Source organism: Salmo salar, unplaced genomic scaffold (assembly GCF_905237065.1).
Source record: "Salmo salar unplaced genomic scaffold, Ssal_v3.1, whole genome shotgun sequence".
Classification (NCBI taxonomy): domain Eukaryota; kingdom Metazoa; phylum Chordata; class Actinopteri; order Salmoniformes; family Salmonidae; genus Salmo; species Salmo salar.
In genome coordinates, this window is record NW_025549009.1 from 152,501 (window position 1) to 170,649 (window position 18,149).

At 49.1% G+C, this 18,149-nt stretch overlaps 1 protein-coding gene across 2 annotated transcripts in view; it reads right to left on the reverse strand.

Annotated features, from left to right (window-relative positions):
* The window catches only part of LOC106595996 (vacuolar protein sorting-associated protein 13B), a 206,153-nt gene that overhangs the window by 40,660 nt on the left and 147,344 nt on the right, over nucleotides 1-18,149 (reverse strand). For both annotated transcript variants that reach the window (XM_045712949.1, XM_045712950.1), the window contains 2 exons: nucleotides 13,889-14,011; nucleotides 632-769 (listed from right to left, as the gene is read on the reverse strand). In XM_045712949.1, coding sequence (XP_045568905.1) covers nucleotides 632-769; nucleotides 13,889-14,011 — 261 coding nt within the window. The remainder of the gene's footprint in view (nucleotides 1-631; nucleotides 770-13,888; nucleotides 14,012-18,149) is intronic.

Below are 18,149 nucleotides of genomic sequence, written 5' to 3' on the forward strand. Positions count from 1 at the left end.
ACAGGGTGATGAGGACAGCTTCCCCTAACAGGGTGATGAGGACAGCTTCTCCTAACAGGGTGATGAGGATAGCTTCTCCTAACAGGGTGATGAGGATAGCTTCCCCTAACAGGGTGATGAGGACAGCTTCCCCTAACAGGGTGATGAGGACAGCTTCTAACAGGGTGATGAGGATAGCTTCTTCTAACAGGGTGATGAGGATAGCTTCTTCTAACAGGGTGATGAGGATAGCTTCTCCTAACAGGGTGATGAGGATAGCTTCCCCTAACAGGGTGATGAGGACAGCTTCCCCTAACAGGGTGATGAGGATAGCTTCCCCTAACAGGGTGATGAGGACAGCTTCCCCTAACAGGGTGATGAGGAAAGCTTCCCCTAACAGGGTGATGAGGACAGCTTCCCCTAACAGGGTGATGAGGAAAGCTTCCCCTAACAGGGTGATGAGGACAGCTTCTCCTAACAGGGTGATGAGGACAGCTTCTAACAGGGTGATGAGGATAGCTTCTTCTAACAGGGTGATGAGGATAGCTTCCCCTAACAGGGTGATATTTAATGTAAAGACTGTAGGTCAGATACAGTATTAAGGAGACGTCAGTAATGTGTAATACACTATGAGGCCTGTGTGAGTTCTGACCTTGTGATTGGTGGCGTCCAGGATGAACTCTGCTCTGACCCCGTTGTTCTCTGGGGAACGGTAGTCGAACAGCGAGTTGGTCAGGTAGGTCATCCCTTTACTGCTCAGACTCTCCCCGCAGCTGAAGAACACTGCATCCTGGGAAAAGGAGGAGAGGACAGACACAGAATCAATCAAATCACAGTATAGAAACACACTGACTCAGTCCTCCTCTACATCACAATAGAAGAAGAGACCTCCCTCAGTCCTCCTCTACATCACAATAGAAGAAGAGACCTCCCTCAGTCCTCCACTACATCACAATAGAAGAAGAGAGACCTCCCTCAGTCCTCCACTACATCACAATAGAAGAAGAGAGACCTCCCTCAGTCCTCCTCTACATCACAATAGAAGAAGAGAGACCTCCCTCAGTCCTCCTCTACATCACAATAGAAGAAGAGAGACCTCCCTCAGTCCTCCTCTACATCACAATAGAAGAAGAAGAGACCTCCCTCAGTCCTCCTCTACATCACAATAGAAGAAGAGACCTCCCTCAGTCCTCCACTACATCACAATAGAAGAAGAGAGACCTCCCTCAGTCCTCCTCTACATCACAATAGAAGAAGAGAAGACCTCCCTCAGTCCTCCTCTACATCACAATAGAAGAAGAAGAGACCTCCCTCAGTCCTCCTCTACATCACAATAGAAGAAGAGAGACCTCCCTCAGTCCTCCTCTACATCACAATAGAAGAAGAGAAGACCTCCCTCAGTCCTCCTCTACATCACAATAGAAGAAGAGAAGACCTCCCTCAGTCCTCCTCTACATCACAATAGAAGAAGAGAGACCTCCCTCAGTCCTCCTCTACATCACAATAGAAGAAGAAGAGACCTCCCTCAGTCCTCCTCTACATCACAATAGAAGAAGAGAGACCTCCCTCAGTCCTCCTCTACATCACAATAGAAGAAGAGAGACCTCCCTCAGTCCTCCTCTACATCACAATAGAAGAGAGAGACCTCCCTCAGTCCTCCTCTACATCACAATAGAAGAAGAGAGACCTCCCTCAGTCCTCCTCTACATCACAATAGAAGAAGAAGAGACCTCCCTCAGTCCTCCTCTACATCACAATAGAAGAAGAGACCTCCCTCAGTCCTCCTCTACATCACAATAGAAGAAGAGAGACCTCCCTCAGTCCTCCTCTACATCACAATAGAAGAAGAGAGACCTCCCTCAGTCCTCCTCTACATCACAATAGAAGAAGAGAGACCTCCCTCAGTCCTCCTCTACATCACAATAGAAGAAGAGACCTCCCTCAGTCCTCCTCTACATCACAATAGAAGAAGAGAGACCTCCCTCAGTCCTCCTCTACATCACAATAGAAGAAGAGAGACCTCCCTCAGTCCTCCTCTACATCACAATAGAAGAAGAAGAGACCTCCCTCAGTCCTCCTCTACATCACAATAGAAGAAGAGAGACCTCCCCTCAGTCCTCCACTACATCACAATAGAAGAAGAGAGACCTCCCTCAGTCCTCCTCTACATCACAATAGAAGAAGAGAAGACCTCCCTCAGTCCTCCTCTACATCACAATAGAAGAAGAGAAGACCTCCCTCAGTCCTCCTCTACATCACAATAGAAGAAGAGAGACCTCCCTCAGTCCTCCTCTACATCACAATAGAAGAAGAGAGACCTCCCTCAGTCCTCCTCTACATCACAATAGAAGAAGAGAGACCTCCCTCAGTCCTCCTCTACATCACAATAGAAGAAAGAGACCTCCCTCAGTCCTCCTCTACATCACAATAGAAGAAGAGAGACCTCCCTCAGTCCTCCTCTACATCACAATAGAAGAAGAAGAGACCTCCCTCAGTCCTCCTCTACATCACAATAGAAGAAGAGAGACCTCCCTCAGTCCTCCTCTACATCACAATAGAAGAAGAAGAGACCTCCCCTCAGTCCTCCTCTACATCACAATAGAAGAAGAGAGACCTCCCTCAGTCCTCCACTACATCACAATAGAAGAAGAGAGACCTCCCTCAGTCCTCCTCTACATCACAATAGAAGAAGAGAAGACCTCCCTCAGTCCTCCTCTACATCACAATAGAAGAAGAGAAGACCTCCCTCAGTCCTCGTCTACATCACAATAGAAGAAGAAGAGACCTCCCTCAGTCCTCCTCTACATCACAATAGAAGAAGAAGAGACCTCCCTCAGTCCTCCTCTACATCACAATAGAAGAAGAGAGACCTCCCTCAGTCCTCCTCTACATCACAGTAGAAGAAGAGAGACCTCCCTCAGTCCTCCTCTACATCACAATAGAAGAAGAGACCTCCCTCAGTCCTCCTCTACATCACAATAGAAGAAGAGAGACCTCCCTCAGTCCTCCTCTACATCACAATAGAAGAAGAGAGACCTCCCTCAGTCCTCCACTACATCACAATAGAAGAAGAGAGACCTCCCTCAGTCCTCCACTACATCACAATAGAAGAAGAAGAGACCTCCCTCAGTCCTCCTCTACATCACAATAGAAGAAGAGAGACCTCCCTCAGTCCTCCTCTACATCACAATAGAAGAGACCTCCCTCAGTCCTCCTCTACATCACAATAGAAGAAGAGAGACCTCCCTCAGTCCTCCTCTACATCACAATAGAAGAAGAGAGACCTCCCTCAGTCCTCCTCTACATCACAATAGAAGAAGAGAAGACCTCCCTCAGTCCTCCACTACATCACAATAGAAGAAGAGAGACCTCCCTCAGTCCTCCTCTACATCACAATAGAAGAAGAGAGACCTCCCTCAGTCCTCCACTACATCACAATAGAAGAAGAGAGACCTCCCTCAGTCCTCCTCTACATCACAATAGAAGAAGATAGACCTCCCTCAGTCCTCCTCTACATCACAATAGAAGAAGAGAGACCTCCCTCAGTCCTCCTCTACATCACAATAGAAGAAGAGAGACCTCCCTCAGTCCTCCTCTACATCACAATAGAAGAAGATAGACCTCCCTCAGTCCTCCACTACATCACAATAGAAGAAGAGACCTCCCTCAGTCCTCCTCTACATCACAATAGAAGAAGAAGAGACCTCCCTCAGTCCTCCTCTACATCACAATAGAAGAAGAGAGACCTCCCTCAGTCCTCCTCTACATCACAATAGAATTAGAGAGACCTCCCTCAGTCCTCCTCTACATCACAATAGAAGAAGAGAGACCTCCCTCAGTCCTCCTCTACATCACAATAGAAGAAGAAGAGACCTCCCTCAGTCCTCCTCTACATCACAATAGAAGAAGAAGAGACCTCCCTCAGTCCTCCTCTACATCACAATAGAAGAAGAGAGACCTCCCTCAGTCCTCCTCTACATCACAATAGAAGAAGAGAGACCTCCCTCAGTCCTCCTCTACATCACAATAGAAGAAGAAGAGACCTCCCTCAGTCCTCCTCTACATCACAATAGAAGAAGAGAGACCTCCCTCAGTCCTCCTCTACATCACAATAGAAGAAGAAGAGACCTCCCTCAGTCCTCCTCTACATCACAATAGAAGAAGAGAGACCTCCCCTCAGTCCTCCACTACATCACAATAGAAGAAGAGAGACCTCCCCTCAGTCCTCCTCTACATCACAATAGAAGAAGAGAAGACCTCCCTCAGTCCTCCTCTACATCACAATAGAAGAAGAGAAGACCTCCCTCAGTCCTCGTCTACATCACAATAGAAGAAGAAGAGACCTCCCCTCAGTCCTCCTCTACATCACAATAGAAGAAGAGAGACCTCCCCTCAGTCCTCCTCTACATCACAATAGAAGAAGAGAGACCTCCCTCAGTCCTCCTCTACATCACAATAGAAGAAGAGAGACCTCCCTCAGTCCTCCTCTACATCACAATAGAAGAAGAGACCTCCCTCAGTCCTCCTCTACATCACAATAGAAGAAGAGAGACCTCCCTCAGTCCTCCTCTACATCACAATAGAAGAAGAGAGACCTCCCTCAGTCCTCCACTACATCACAATAGAAGAAGAGAGACCTCCCTCAGTCCTCCACTACATCACAATAGAAGAAGAAGAGACCTCCCTCAGTCCTCCTCTACATCACAATAGAAGAAGAGAGACCTCCCTCAGTCCTCCTCTACATCACAATAAGAAGAGACCTCCCTCAGTCCTCCTCTACATCACAATAGAAGAAGAGAGACCTCCCTCAGTCCTCCTCTACATCACAATAGAAGAAGAGAGACCTCCCTCAGTCCTCCTCTACATCACAATAGAAGAAGAGAAGACCTCCCTCAGTCCTCCACTACATCACAATAGAAGAAGAGAGACCTCCCTCAGTCCTCCTCTACATCACAATAGAAGAAGAGAGACCTCCCTCAGTCCTCCACTACATCACAATAGAAGAAGAGAGACCTCCCTCAGTCCTCCTCTACATCACAATAGAAGAAGATAGACCTCCCCTCAGTCCTCCTCTACATCACAATAGAAGAAGAGAGACCTCCCTCAGTCCTCCTCTACATCACAATAGAAGAAGAGAGACCTCCCTCAGTCCTCCTCTACATCACAATAGAAGAAGATAGACCTCCCTCAGTCCTCCACTACATCACAATAGAAGAAGAGACCTCCCTCAGTCCTCCTCTACATCACAATAGAAGAAGAAGAGACCTCCCTCAGTCCTCCTCTACATCACAATAGAAGAAGAGACCTCCCTCAGTCCTCCTCTACATCACAATAGAATAGAGAGACCTCCCTCAGTCCTCCTCTACATCACAATAGAAGAAGAGAGACCTCCCTCAGTCCTCCTCTACATCACAATAGAAGAAGAAGAGACCTCCCTCAGTCCTCCTCTACATCACAATAGAAGAAGAAGAGACCTCCCCTCAGTCCTCCTCTACATCACAATAGAAGAAGAGAGACCTCCCTCAGTCCTCCTCTACATCACAATAGAAGAAGAGAGACCTCCCTCAGTCCTCCTCTACATCACAATAGAAGAAGAAGAGACCTCCCTCAGTCCTCCTCTACATCACAATAGAAGAAGAGAAGACCTCCCTCAGTCCTCCACTACATCACAATAGAAGAAGAGAGACCTCCCTCAGTCCTCGTCTACATCACAATAGAAGAAGAGAGACCTCCCTCAGTCCTCCTCTACATCACAATAGAAGAAGAGAAGACCTCCCTCAGTCCTCCACTACATCACAATAGAAGAAGAGAGACCTCCCTCAGTCCTCCACTACATCACAATAGAAGAAGAGAGACCTCCCTCAGTCCTCCTCTACATCACAATAGAAGAGACCTCCCTCAGTCCTCCTCTACATCACAATAGAAGAAGAGAGACCTCCCTCAGTCCTCCTCTACATCACAATAGAAGAAGAGAGACCTCCCTCAGTCCTCCTCTACATCACAATAGAAGAAGAGACCTCCCTCAGTCCTCCTCTACATCACAATAGAAGAAGAGAAGACCTCCCTCAGTCCTCCACTACATCACAATAGAAGAAGAGAGACCTCCCTCAGTCCTCCACTACATCACAATAGAAGAAGAGAGACCTCCCTCAGTCCTCCTCTACATCACAATAGAAGAAGAGAGACCTCCCTCAGTCCTCCTCTACATCACAATAGAAGAAGAGAGACCTCCCTCAGTCCTCCACTACATCACAATAGAAGAAGAGAGACCTCCCTCAGTCCTCCTCTACATCACAATAGAAGAAGAGAGACCTCCCTCAGTCCTCCACTACATCACAATAGAAGAAGAGAGACCTCCCTCAGTCCTCCTCTACATCACAATAGAAGAAGATAGACCTCCCTCAGTCCTCCTCTACATCACAATAGAAGAAGAGAGACCTCCCTCAGTCCTCCTCTACATCACAATAGAAGAAGAGAGACCTCCCTCAGTCCTCCTCTACATCACAATAGAAGAAGATAGACCTCCCTCAGTCCTCCACTACATCACAATAGAAGAGACCTCCCTCAGTCCTCCTCTACATCACAATAGAAGAAGAAGAGACCTCCCCTCAGTCCTCCTCTACATCACAATAGAAGAAGAAGAGACCTCCCTCAGTCCTCCTCTACATCACAATAGAAGAAGAGAGACCTCCCTCAGTCCTCCTCTACATCACAATAGAAGAAGAGAGACCTCCCTCAGTCCTCCTCTACATCACAATAGAAGAAGAGAGACCTCCCTCAGTCCTCCTCTACATCACAATAGAAGAAGAAGAGACCTCCCTCAGTCCTCCTCTACATCACAATAGAAGAAGAAGAGACCTCCCTCAGTCCTCCTCTACATCACAATAGAAGAAGAGAGACCTCCCTCAGTCCTCCTCTACATCACAACAGAAGAAGAGAGACCTCCCTCAGTCCTCCTCTACATCACAATAGAAGAAGAAGAGACCTCCCTCAGTCCTCCTCTACATCACAATAGAAGAAGAGAAGACCTCCCTCAGTCCTCCACTACATCACAATAGAAGAAGAGACCTCCCTCAGTCCTCCTCTACATCACAATAGAAGAAGAAGAAGAGACCTCCCTCAGTCCTCCACTACATCACAATAGAAGAAGAGAGACCTCCCTCAGTCCTCGTCTACATCACAATAGAAGAAGAGAGACCTCCCTCAGTCCTCCTCTACATCACAATAGAAGAAGAGAAGACCTCCCTCAGTCCTCCACTACATCACAATAGAAGAAGAGAGACCTCCCTCAGTCCTCCACTACATCACAATAGAAGAAGAGAGACCTCCCTCAGTCCTCCTCTACATCACAATAGAAGAGACCTCCCCTCAGTCCTCCTCTACATCACAATAGAAGAAGAGAGACCTCCCTCAGTCCTCCTCTACATCACAATAGAAGAGAGACCTCCCTCAGTCCTCCTCTACATCACAATAGAAGGAGAGATTTGCCTCAGTCCTCCACTACATCACAATAGAAGAAGAGAGACCTCCCTCAGTCCTCCTCTACATCACAATAGAAGAAGAGAAGACCTCCCTCAGTCCTCCACTACATCACAATAGAAGAAGAGAGACCTCCCTCAGTCCTCCTCTACATCACAATAGAAGAGACCTCCCTCAGTCCTCCACTACATCACAATAGAAGAAGAGAGACCTCCCTCAGTCCTCCTCTACATCACAATAGAAGAAGAGAGACCTCCCTCAGTCCTCCTCTACATCACAATAGAAGAAGAGAAGACCTCCCTCAGTCCTCCACTACATCACAATAGAAGAAGAGAGACCTCCCTCAGTCCTCCTCTACATCACAATAGAAGAAGAGAGACCTCCCTCAGTCCTCCACTACATCACAATAGAAGAAGAGAGACCTCCCTCAGTCCTCCTCTACATCACAATAGAAGAAGATAGACCTCCCTCAGTCCTCCTCTACATCACAATAGAAGAAGAGAGACCTCCCTCAGTCCTCCTCTACATCACAATAGAAGAAGAGAGACCTCCCTCAGTCCTCCTCTACATCACAATAGAAGAAGATAGACCTCCCTCAGTCCTCCACTACATCACAATAGAAGAAGAGACCTCCCTCAGTCCTCCTCTACATCACAATAGAAGAAGAAGAGACCTCCCTCAGTCCTCCTCTACATCACAATAGAAGAAGAGAGACCTCCCTCAGTCCTCCTCTACATCACAATAGAAGAAGAGAGACCTCCCTCAGTCCTCCTCTACATCACAATAGAAGAAGAGAGACCTCCCTCAGTCCTCCTCTACATCACAATAGAAGAAGAAGAGACCTCCTCAGTCCTCCTCTACATCACAATAGAAGAAGAAGAGACCTCCCTCAGTCCTCCTCTACATCACAATAGAAGAAGAGAGACCTCCCTCAGTCCTCCTCTACATCACAATAGAAGAAGAGAGACCTCCCTCAGTCCTCCTCTACATCACAATAGAAGAAGAAGAGACCTCCCTCAGTCCTCCTCTACATCACAATAGAAGAAGAGAAGACCTCCCTCAGTCCTCCACTACATCACAATAGAAGAAGAGAGACCTCCCTCAGTCCTCGTCTACATCACAATAGAAGAAGAGAGACCTCCCTCAGTCCTCCTCTACATCACAATAGAAGAAGAGAAGACCTCCCTCAGTCCTCCACTACATCACAATAGAAGAAGAGAGACCTCCCTCAGTCCTCCACTACATCACAATAGAAGAAGAGAGACCTCCCTCAGTCCTCCTCTACATCACAATAGAAAGAGACCTCCCTCAGTCCTCCTCTACATCACAATAGAAGAAGAGAGACCTCCCTCAGTCCTCCTCTACATCACAATAGAAGAAGAGAGACCTCCCTCAGTCCTCCTCTACATCACAATAGAAGAAGAGACCTCCCTCAGTCCTCCTCTACATCACAATAGAAGAAGAGAAGACCTCCCTCAGTCCTCCACTACATCACAATAGAAGAAGAGAGACCTCCCTCAGTCCTCCACTACATCACAATAGAAGAAGAGAGACCTCCCTCAGTCCTCCTCTACATCACAATAGAAGAAGAGAGACCTCCCTCAGTCCTCCTCTACATCACAATAGAAGAAGAGAGACCTCCCTCAGTCCTCCACTACATCACAATAGAAGAAGAGAACCTCCCTCAGTCCTCCTCTACATCACAATAGAAGAAGAGAGACCTCCCTCAGTCCTCCACTACATCACAATAGAAGAAGAGAGACCTCCCTCAGTCCTCCTCTACATCACAATAGAAGAAGATAGACCTCCCTCAGTCCTCCTCTACATCACAATAGAAGAAGAGAGACCTCCCTCAGTCCTCCTCTACATCACAATAGAAGAAGAGAGACCTCCCTCAGTCCTCCTCTACATCACAATAGAAGAAGATAGACCTCCCTCAGTCCTCCACTACATCACAATAGAAGAGACCTCCCTCAGTCCTCCTCTACATCACAATAGAAGAAGAAGAGACCTCCCTCAGTCCTCCTCTACATCACAATAGAAGAAGAGAGACCTCCCTCAGTCCTCCTCTACATCACAATAGAAGAAGAGAGACCTCCCTCAGTCCTCCTCTACATCACAATAGAAGAAGAGAGACCTCCCTCAGTCCTCCTCTACATCACAATAGAATAAGAAGAGACCTCCCTCAGTCCTCCTCTACATCACAATAGAAGAAGAAGAGACCTCCCCTCAGTCCTCCTCTACATCACAATAGAAGAAGAGAGACCTCCCTCAGTCCTCCTCTACATCACAATAGAAGAGAGACCTCCCTTAGTCCTCCTCTACATCACAATAGAAGAAGAAGAGACCTCCCTCAGTCCTCCTCTACATCACAATAGAAGAAGAGAAGACCTCCCTCAGTCCTCCACTACATCACAATAGAAGAAGAGACCTCCCTCAGTCCTCCTCTACATCACAATAGAAGAAGAAGAAGAGACCTCCCTCAGTCCTCCACTACATCACAATAGAAGAAGAGAGACCTCCCTCAGTCCTCCTCTACATCACAATAGAAGAAGAGAGACCTCCCTCAGTCCTCCTCTACATCACAATAGAAGAGAGACCTCCCTCAGTCCTCCTCTACATCACAATAGAAGGAGAGATTTGCCTCAGTCCTCCACTACATCACAATAGAAGAAGAGAGACCTCCCCTCAGTCCTCCTCTACATCACAATAGAAGAAGAGAAGACCTCCCCTCAGTCCTCCACTACATCACAATAGAAGAAGAGAGACCTCCCTCAGTCCTCCTCTACATCACAATAGAAGAGACCTCCCTCAGTCCTCCACTACATCACAATAGAAGAAGAGAGACCTCCCTCAGTCCTCCACTACATCACAATAGAAGAAGAGAGACCTCCCTCAGTCCTCCTCTACATCACAATAGAAGAAGAGAAGACCTCCCTCAGTCCTCCACTACATCACAATAGAAGAAGAGAGACCTCCCTCAGTCCTCCTCTACATCACAATAGAAGAAGAGAGACCTCCCTCAGTCCTCCACTACATCACAATAGAAGAAGAGAGACCTCCCTCAGTCCTCCTCTACATCACAATAGAAGAAGATAGACCTCCCCTCAGTCCTCCTCTACATCACAATAGAAGAAGAGAGACCTCCCTCAGTCCTCCTCTACATCACAATAGAAGAAGAGAGACCTCCCTCAGTCCTCCTCTACATCACAATAGAAGAAGATAGACCTCCCTCAGTCCTCCACTACATCACAATAGAAGAAGAGACCTCCCTCAGTCCTCCTCTACATCACAATAGAAGAAGAAGAGACCTCCCTCAGTCCTCCTCTACATCACAATAGAAGAAGAGAGACCTCCCTCAGTCCTCCTCTACATCACAATAGAAGAAGAGAGACCTCCCTCAGTCCTCCTCTACATCACAATAGAAGAAGAGAGACCTCCCTCAGTCCTCCTCTACATCACAATAGAAGAAGAAGAGACCTCCCTCAGTCCTCCTCTACATCACAATAGAAGAAGAAGAGACCTCCCTCAGTCCTCCTCTACATCACAATAGAAGAAGAGAGACCTCCCTCAGTCCTCCTCTACATCACAATAGAAGAAGAGAGACCTCCCTCAGTCCTCCTCTACATCACAATAGAAGAAGAAGAGACCTCCCTCAGTCCTCCTCTACATCACAATAGAAGAAGAGAAGACCTCCCTCAGTCCTCCACTACATCACAATAGAAGAAGAGAGACCTCCCTCAGTCCTCGTCTACATCACAATAGAAGAAGAGAGACCTCCCTCAGTCCTCCTCTACATCACAATAGAAGAAGAGAAGACCTCCCTCAGTCCTCCACTACATCACAATAGAAGAAGAGAGACCTCCCTCAGTCCTCCACTACATCACAATAGAAGAAGAGAGACCTCCCTCAGTCCTCCTCTACATCACAATAGAAGAGACCTCCCTCAGTCCTCCTCTACATCACAATAGAAGAAGAGAGACCTCCCTCAGTCCTCCTCTACATCACAATAGAAGAGAGACCTCCCTCAGTCCTCCTCTACATCACAATAGAAGGAGAGATTTGCCTCAGTCCTCCACTACATCACAATAGAAGAAGAGAGACCTCCCTCAGTCCTCCTCTACATCACAATAGAAGAAGAGAAGACCTCCCTCAGTCCTCCACTACATCACAATAGAAGAAGAGAGACCTCCCTCAGTCCTCCTCTACATCACAATAGAAGAGACCTCCCTCAGTCCTCCACTACATCACAATAGAAGAAGAGAGAGCTCCCTCAGTCCTCCTCTACATCACAATAGAAGAAGAGAGACCTCCCTCAGTCCTCCTCTACATCACAATAGAAGAAGAGAAGACCTCCCTCAGTCCTCCACTACATCACAATAGAAGAAGAGAGACCTCCCTCAGTCCTCCTCTACATCACAATAGAAGAAGAGAGACCTCCCTCAGTCCTCCACTACATCACAATAGAAGAGAGACCTCCCTCAGTCCTCCTCTACATCACAATAGAAGAAGAGAGACCTCCCTCAGTCCTCCACTACAACACAATAGAAGAAGATAGACCTCCCTCAGTCCTCCTCTACATCACAATAGAAGAAGAGAGTCCTCCCTCAGTCCTCCTCTACATCACAATAGAAGAAGAGAGACCTCCCTCAGTCCTCCTCTACATCACAATAGAAGAAGAGAGACCTCCCTCAGTCCTCCACTACAACACAATAGAAGAGACCTCCCTCAGTCCTCCTCTACATCACAATAGAAGAAGAGAGACCTCCCTCAGTCCTCCTCTACATCACAATAGAAGAAGAAGAGACCTCCCTCAGTCCTCCTCTACATCACAATAGAAGAAGAGACCTCCCTCAGTCCTCCTCTACATCACAATAGAAGAAGAGAGACCTCCCTCAGTCCTCCTCTACATCACAATAGAAGAAGAAGAGAGACCTCCCTCAGTCCTCCTCTACATCACAATAGAAGAAGAAGAGACCTCCCTCAGTCCTCCTCTACATCACAATAGAAGAAGAGAAGACCTCCCTCAGTCCTCCACTACATCACAATAGAAGAAGAGAGACCTCCCTCAGTCCTCGTCTACATCACAATAGAAGAAGAGAGACCTCCCTCAGTCCTCGTCTACATCACAATAGAAGAAGAGAGACCTCCCTCAGTCCTCGTCTACATCACAATAGAAGAAGAGAGACCTCCCTCAGTCCTCCTCTACATCACAATAGAAGAAGAGAGACCTCCCTCAGTCCTCCACTACATCACAATAGAAGAAGAGAGACCTCCCTCAGTCCTCGTCTACATCACAATAGAAGAAGAGAGACCTCCCTCAGTCCTCGTCTACATCACAATAGAAGAAGAGAGACCTCCCTCAGTCCTCGTCTACATCACAGCCTGCTGACAACACAACCATTCCAGGATCTGTGAGGGTTACACAGAACAATCAAACCACACTGCAGGTTCACTTTGGGAGATGTTAGTTTGAGGTAAAGGTTACAGGAGAGGAGAGGAAGGACAGGAGAGGAGAGGAAGGAGAGGAGAGGAGAGGAAGGAGAGGAGAGGAAGGACAGGAGGGTCGAGGAAGGAGAGGAGGGTCGAGGAAGGAGAGGAGAGGAGAGGAAGGACAGGAGGGTTGAGGAAGGAGAGGAGGGTCGAGGAAGGAGAGGAGAGGAGAGGAAGGAGAGGAGGGTCGAGGAAGGAGAGGAGAGGAGGACAGGAGGGTCGAGGAAGGAGAGGAGGGTCGAGGAAGGAGAGGAGGGTTGAGGAAGGAGAGGAGAGGAGAGGAGGGTTGAGGAAGGAGAGGAGGGTTGAAGGAGGAAGGAGAGGAGGGTTGAGGAAGGAAAGGAGGGTTGAAGGAGGAAGGAGAGGAGGATGAGGAAGGAGAGGAGGGTTGAGGAAGGAGAGGAGGGTCGAGGAAGGAGAGGAGGGTTGAAGGAGGAAGGAGAGGAGGGTTGAGGAAGGAAAGGAGGGTTGAAGGAGGAAGGAGGAAGGAGAGGAGGGTTGAAGGAGGAAGGAGAGGAGGGTCGAGGAAGGAGAGGAGAGTTGAGGAAGGAGAGGAGGGTTGAAGGAGGAAGGAGAGGAGGTTTGAAGGAGGAAGGAGAGGAGGATGAGGAAGGAGAGGAGGGGTTGAAGGAGGAAGGAGAGGAGGGTTGAAGGAGGAAGGAGAGGAGGGTTGAAGGAGGAAGGAGAGGAGGATGAGGAAGGGAGAGGAGGGTTGAAGGAGGAAGGAGAGGAGGATGAGGAAGGAGAGGAGGGTTGAAGGAGGAAGGAGAGGAGGGTTGAAGGAGGAAGGAGAGGAGGGTTGAAGGAGGAAGGAGAGGAGGATGAGGAAGGAGAGGAGGGTTGAAGGAGGAAGGAGAGGAGGATGAGGAAGGAGAGGATGAGGAAGGAGAGGAGGAAGGAGGAAGGAGAGTTGAGGTAGAACAGCCTCGTTCTTTACCTCCTCCCGTCTGTTCAAGTTCTCCTCAAAGTCCCGCACTCCCATGATGCCTTTCAGGCAGAGCGCCCGGACGCCCACGATGCCGATCTGACAGTCAAAGAAGGGTTCCCCCATCATCAGCACCTAGGGAAGAGGAGAGGTGGAGGAGAAGGAAGAGAGGAGAAGTGAGGAGAAGAGGAGAGGTGGAGGAGAAGGAAGAGAGGAGAAGAGGAGAGGTGAGGAGAAGAGGAGAGGTGAGGAGAAGAGGAGAGGTGGAGGAGAAGGAAGAGAGGAGAAGAGGAGAGGTGAGGAGGAGAGGAGAGGAAGAGAGGAGAGGAGGAGGAAGAGAGGAGAGGAGGAGGAAGAGAGGAGAGGAGGAGGAAGAGAGGAGGAGGAAGAGAGGAGAGGAGAGGCGGAGGAAGAGAGGACAGGAGGTTAGGAGAGCTTTAGCGCGTGATCAGACTACCGGGGTGAATGAGACAGACTGAGGAAGCTTCTCTACAGTGGGAAGTCTAACAACAGGCCACACAAACGCCACTCATTCACAGAAAGCAATGAAACCATCTGCGGCACAAGGTTTTAAGAGCCCATATCATTGGCCTATCATGAACAAGGCTCTTATTAGCGTGTGGCCATGTTACTCTGTGGTGTCTGTGAAGTTACAACGACATGCTGCCGTTATGAAAGACCTGGGTCACATGAAGGCCACCACTCTCAATCTGGAACCACCAGCTGGGCCCATAGGGCACCCTATTCCCTATATAGTGCACTACTTTTTGACCAGAGCCCATAGGGTTTTGGTCAAAAGTAGTGGACTAAACAGGGAATACAGGGCCATTTAGGAGGGGGATCTAAGTGTGGTTCGCCTTGCTTACCGTGGGTTCCCCCCGAACCACACCAATAAAACCTTGAGTTTTAATAATTACAAGCCCTGCTTTCCCTGTTTTACCATTACCCTCTCCCTGCTTCCACGGTCCCACCTCCTCTCTCCTCTCCCTGCCTCCACGATCTGCTTCCACGGTTCCTCCTCTCTCCTCTCCCTGCTTCCACGGTCCCACCTCCTCTCTCCTCTCCTCTCCCTGCTTCCACGGTCCCACCTCCCCTCTCCTCTCCTCTCCCTGCTTCCACGGCCCTCCTCCTCTCTCCTCTCCCTGCTTCCACGGTCCTCCTCCCCTCTCCTCTCCCTGCCTCCACGGCCCTCCTCCTCTCTCCTCTCCCTGCCTCCACGGTCCCACCTCCTCTCTCCTCTCCCTGCCTCCACGGTCCCACCTCCTCTCTCTCCTCTCCCTGCCTCCACGGTCCTCCTCCTCTCTCCTCTCCCTGCCTCCACGGTCCTCCTCCCCTCTCCTCTCCCTGCCTCCACGGTCCTCCTCCTCTCTCCTCTCCCTGCCTCCACGGTCCTCCTCCTCTCTCCTCTCCCTGCCTCCACGGTCCTCCTCCTCTCTCCTCTCCCTGCCTCCACGGTCCTCCTCCTCTCTCCTCTCCCTGCCTCCACGGTCCTCCTCCCCTCTCCTCTCCCTGCCTCCACGGTCCTCCTCCCCTCTCCTCTCCCCTGCCTCCACGGTCCTCCTCCCCTCTCCTCTCCCTGCCTCCACGGTCCTCCTCCTCTCTCCTCTCCCTGCCTCCACGGTCCTCCTCTCTCCTCTCCCTGCCTCCACGGTCCTCCTCCCCTCTCCTCTCCCCTGCCTCCACGGCCCTCCTCCCCTCTCCTCTCCCTGCCTCCACGGTCCTCCTCCTCTCTCCTCTCCCTGCCTCCACGGTCCTCCTCCCCTCTCCTCTCCCTGCCTCCACGGCCCTCCTCTCTCCTCTCCCTGCCTCCACGGCCCTCCTCCTCTCTCCTCTCCCTGCTTCCACGGCCCTCCTCCTCTCTCCTCTCCCTGCTTCCACGATCTGCTTCCACGGTTCCTCCTCTCTCCTCTCCCTGCTTCCACGGTCCCACCTCCTCTCTCCTCTCCTCTCCCTGCTTCCACGGTCCCACCTCCCCTCTCCTCTCCTCTCCCTGCTTCCACGGCCCTCCTCCTCTCTCCTCTCCCTGCTTCCACGGTCGGCTTCCATGGTCCTCCTCCCCTCTCCTCTCCCTGCTTCCACGGCCCTCCTCCTCTCTCTTCTCCTCTCCCTGCTTCCATGGCCCTCCTCCTCTCTCCTCTCCCTGCTTCCACGGTCGGCTTCCATGGTCCTCCTCTCCTCTCCTCTCCCTGCTTCCACGGCCCTCCTCCTCTCTCCTCTCCCTGCCTCCACGGCCCTCCTCCCCTCTCCTCTCCCTGCTTCCACGGCCCTCCTCCCCTCTCCTCTCCCTGCTTCCACGGTCTGCTTCCACGGTCCTCCTCCCCTCTCCTCTCCCTGCCTCCACGGTCCTCCTCCCCTCTCCTCTCCCTGCTTCCACGGCCCTCCTCCCCTCTCCTCTCCCTGCTTCCACGGTCTGCTTCCACGGTCCTCCTCCCCTCTCCTCTCCCTGCCTCCACGGTCCTCCTCCCCTCTCCTCTCCCTGCTTCCACGGTCCTCCTCCTCTCTACACTATAACAGACGAGATTACAGTCTGTTATAGTGTAGTCCCAGTGAGGGACGAGATTACAGTCTGTTATAGTGAGGGACGAGATTACAGTCTGTTATAGTGAGGGACAAGATTACAGTCTGTTATAGTGAGGGACGAGATTACAGTCTGTTATAGTGTAGTCCCAGTGAGGGACGAGATTACAGTCTGTTACAGTGAGGGATGACATTACAGTCTGTTATAGTGAGGGACGAGATTACAGTCTGTTATAGTGAGGGACAAGATTACAGTCTGTTATAGTGAGGGACGAGATTACAGTCTGTTATAGTGTAGTCCCAGTGAGGGATGAGACTACAGTCTGTTACAGTGAGGGATGAGATTACAGTCTGTTATAGTGTAGTCCCAGTGAGGGACGAGATTACAGTCTGTTACAGTGAGGGATGAGATTACAGTCTGTTATAGTGAGGGACGAGATTACAGTCTGTTACAGTGAGGGACGAGATTACAGTCTGTTACAGTGAGGGATGAGATTACAGTCTGTTATAGTGAGGGACGAGATTACAGTCTGTTATAGTGAGGGACAAGATTACAGTCTGTTATAGTGAGGGACATGATTACAGTCTGTTACAGTGAGGGACGAGATTACAGTCTGTTACAGTGAGGGATGAGATTACAGTCTGTTACAGTGAGGGATGAGATTACAGTCTGTTACAGTGAGGGATGAGATTACAGTCTGTTACAGTGAGGGATGAGATTACAGTCTGTTATAGTGAGGGACGAGATTACAGTCTGTCATAGTGAGGGACGAGATTACAGTCTGTTATAGTGTAGTCCCAGTGAGGGATGAGATTACAGTCTGTTATAGTGAGGGACGAGATTACAGTCTGTTATAGTGAGGGACGAGATTACAGTCTGTTATAGTGAGGGACGAGATTACAGTCTGTTATAGTGAGGGACGAGATTACAGTCTGTTATAGTGAGGGACGAGATTACAGTCTGTTACAGTGAGGGATGAGATTACAGTCTGTTATAGTGGTGTCCCAGTGAGGGATGAGACTACAGTCTGTTATAGTGTAGTCCCAGTGAGGGATGAGATTACAGTCTGTTATAGTGAGGGATGAGATTACAGTCTGTTATAGTGAGGGACGAGATTACAGTCTGTTATAGTGAGGGACGAGATTACAGTCTGTTATAGTGAGGGACGAGATTACAGTCTGTTACAGTGAGGGATGAGATTACAGTCTGTTATAGTGTAGTCCCAGTGAGGGATGAGATTACAGTCTGTTATAGTGAGGGATGAGATTACAGTCTGTTATAGTGGAGTCCCAGTGAGGGATGAGACTACAGTCTGTTATAGTGAGGGATGAGATTACAGTCTGTTACAGTGAGGGATGAGATTACAGTCTGTTATATACCATGGTAATGTATATGATATTAGCCTGTTATATACCATGGTAATGTATATGATATTACAGCCTGTTATATACCATGATAATGTATATGATATTACAGCCTGTTATATACCACGGTAATGTATATGATATTAGCCTGTTATATACCATGATAATGTATATGATATTACAGCCTGTTATATACCATGGTAATGTATATGATATTACAGCCTGTTATATACCATGATAATGTATATGATATTACAGCCTGTTATATACCACGGTAATGTATATGATATTACAGCCTGTTATATACCATGATAATGTATATGATATTACAGCCTGTTATATACCACAGTAATGTATATGATATTACAGCCTGTTATATACCACGGTAATG